Below are 1,511 nucleotides of genomic sequence, written 5' to 3' on the forward strand. Positions count from 1 at the left end.
TCAGCCCAGAATCGGGGTGGGGTTGGGAGGGACCCACAGACCAGACGGCGCACTTGGCCTCCACACTCTTCTGGTCCAGCCAGTGGGAGGAAAGGGGGCTCTCCTTGGGGTCCCACCCACCAGAGAGAGGCCAACTCAGGGTATACATCTCGGGCCCCCCATGCCCTGGCCTGAGCACCAGCTTGAGTGCCCTGCCATCCCCAACCAATGGCACCCCAAATCTCCCCAGCAGATGGCACCCCCCAGCTCCCCTGGGCTTTCATCCACGGAGCCATGACTTCACCTCGTGTTTTTGACCCCAACACCCCAAAGCAGGGTTCCCTGGGCCCCAGCACCTACTTCCCAGTTATGGGGTGAACTGTCCCCCAGAAACATAAGCTGCAGTCCTAACCCCAGGAAATGGTGAATGTGACCTAACTTGGAAAGAGGTTCTTTGTACATCCCAAGTAAGTAACTAAGATGAGGTCATATCGAATGAGGACCCTGGGCCCTCTAAGAGGGACACGTGGACACACAGGTAGCTGGAGACAGAGACGGCAGGTGCAGACACACCCAGGAGCACCAGGGTGACCAGTGGGCACCAGGGGGCTGGAGGCAGCAGGTGGGTAGAGGGCGCATAGCCCCGTGCACACCCAGACTCCCAGGCTCCAGACAGAGCTCCGGCCGCTCTGGCCTGAAGCCCCTGGGTCTGTGGTCACGTGCAGGGCCTACGCCACCTCTCACCACCGCACCAGACACCCCGGGACCCAGTGGAAGCCCAGAGGCACAGCCTGGGAAGGACGGACGAGTCAGTTTCTCCAGCTTCTTAATGAAGAGGTCACATGGTTCTCACAGCCAGATGCAGGCAGCCGTGGGGGCCCCCGTCCTGCTGGAGCGCGGGCCGCCCCTCACAGCAGTTCCATGACGGCCGCCACCGTGCTCTGCCCGAAGATGAAGGCGCCGACCAGCACGGAGACCACCCCCCAGGCCTCCAGGCAGCACCTGCCAAGTCAACGAACCCACGTCAACCACGCGCTTCTCCAGAGTTTCCCACAGAAGAGCCAGACACGCATCGAATGCTCATGACGTGAAGCCCAGTAGAGTCACCAATTCAGAAACAATTCCAATTCCCCTCCCCTTACCTGTAGGGATGGGTTTCTGAGACAACAGAAAATAAAGCACCCCCGCAGTTGAAAAAAAAATTAACCCCCAACTGTTACTTCCTAACCTCATTCCTCCCGGTGCTTTACCAGAGAAATGGGGGAGGGAGACATTAGGTTCAAACCCCCTTTTTGCTCCTTTTCCTTGGGGGTGGGGTTGAAGCCTCCTGAAAGTGAGGAAGGAGAAGCCCCAAGTCACACAGATGGGAACAGCGGCTGGGGGGCCAGGGAGGAGGGGCCAGGGGTGGCTGGAACTGGTGGCTGAGGCCACATCCCCACGCTTCATAACATAACCAGGAGAGACGGGGCAGACAGAGAGGCGGGAGCCGCGATAATAAGATTCCCGCAAAACGGCAGGGATATTTCTAGCCC

The 1,511-nt window shown here is 59.4% G+C and overlaps 1 protein-coding gene across 1 annotated transcript in view; it reads right to left on the bottom strand.

Moving 5' to 3' along the window:
- Positions 1-877: 877 nt before the first annotated feature.
- The window catches only part of SLC38A8 (solute carrier family 38, member 8), a 41,159-nt gene continuing 40,525 nt past the window's right edge, over positions 878-1,511 (bottom strand). Inside the window, 2 exon segments of the mRNA XM_010850862.1 lie at positions 878-981; positions 1,122-1,137. Of these exon segments, the coding sequence (XP_010849164.1) occupies positions 888-981; positions 1,122-1,137 (110 nt within the window). The 3' untranslated portion in view covers positions 878-887.

The sequence above is a fragment of the Bison bison genome, unplaced genomic scaffold (assembly GCF_000754665.1).
Source record: "Bison bison bison isolate TAMUID 2011002044 unplaced genomic scaffold, Bison_UMD1.0 scf7180017864295, whole genome shotgun sequence".
Taxonomy (NCBI): domain Eukaryota; kingdom Metazoa; phylum Chordata; class Mammalia; order Artiodactyla; family Bovidae; genus Bison; species Bison bison.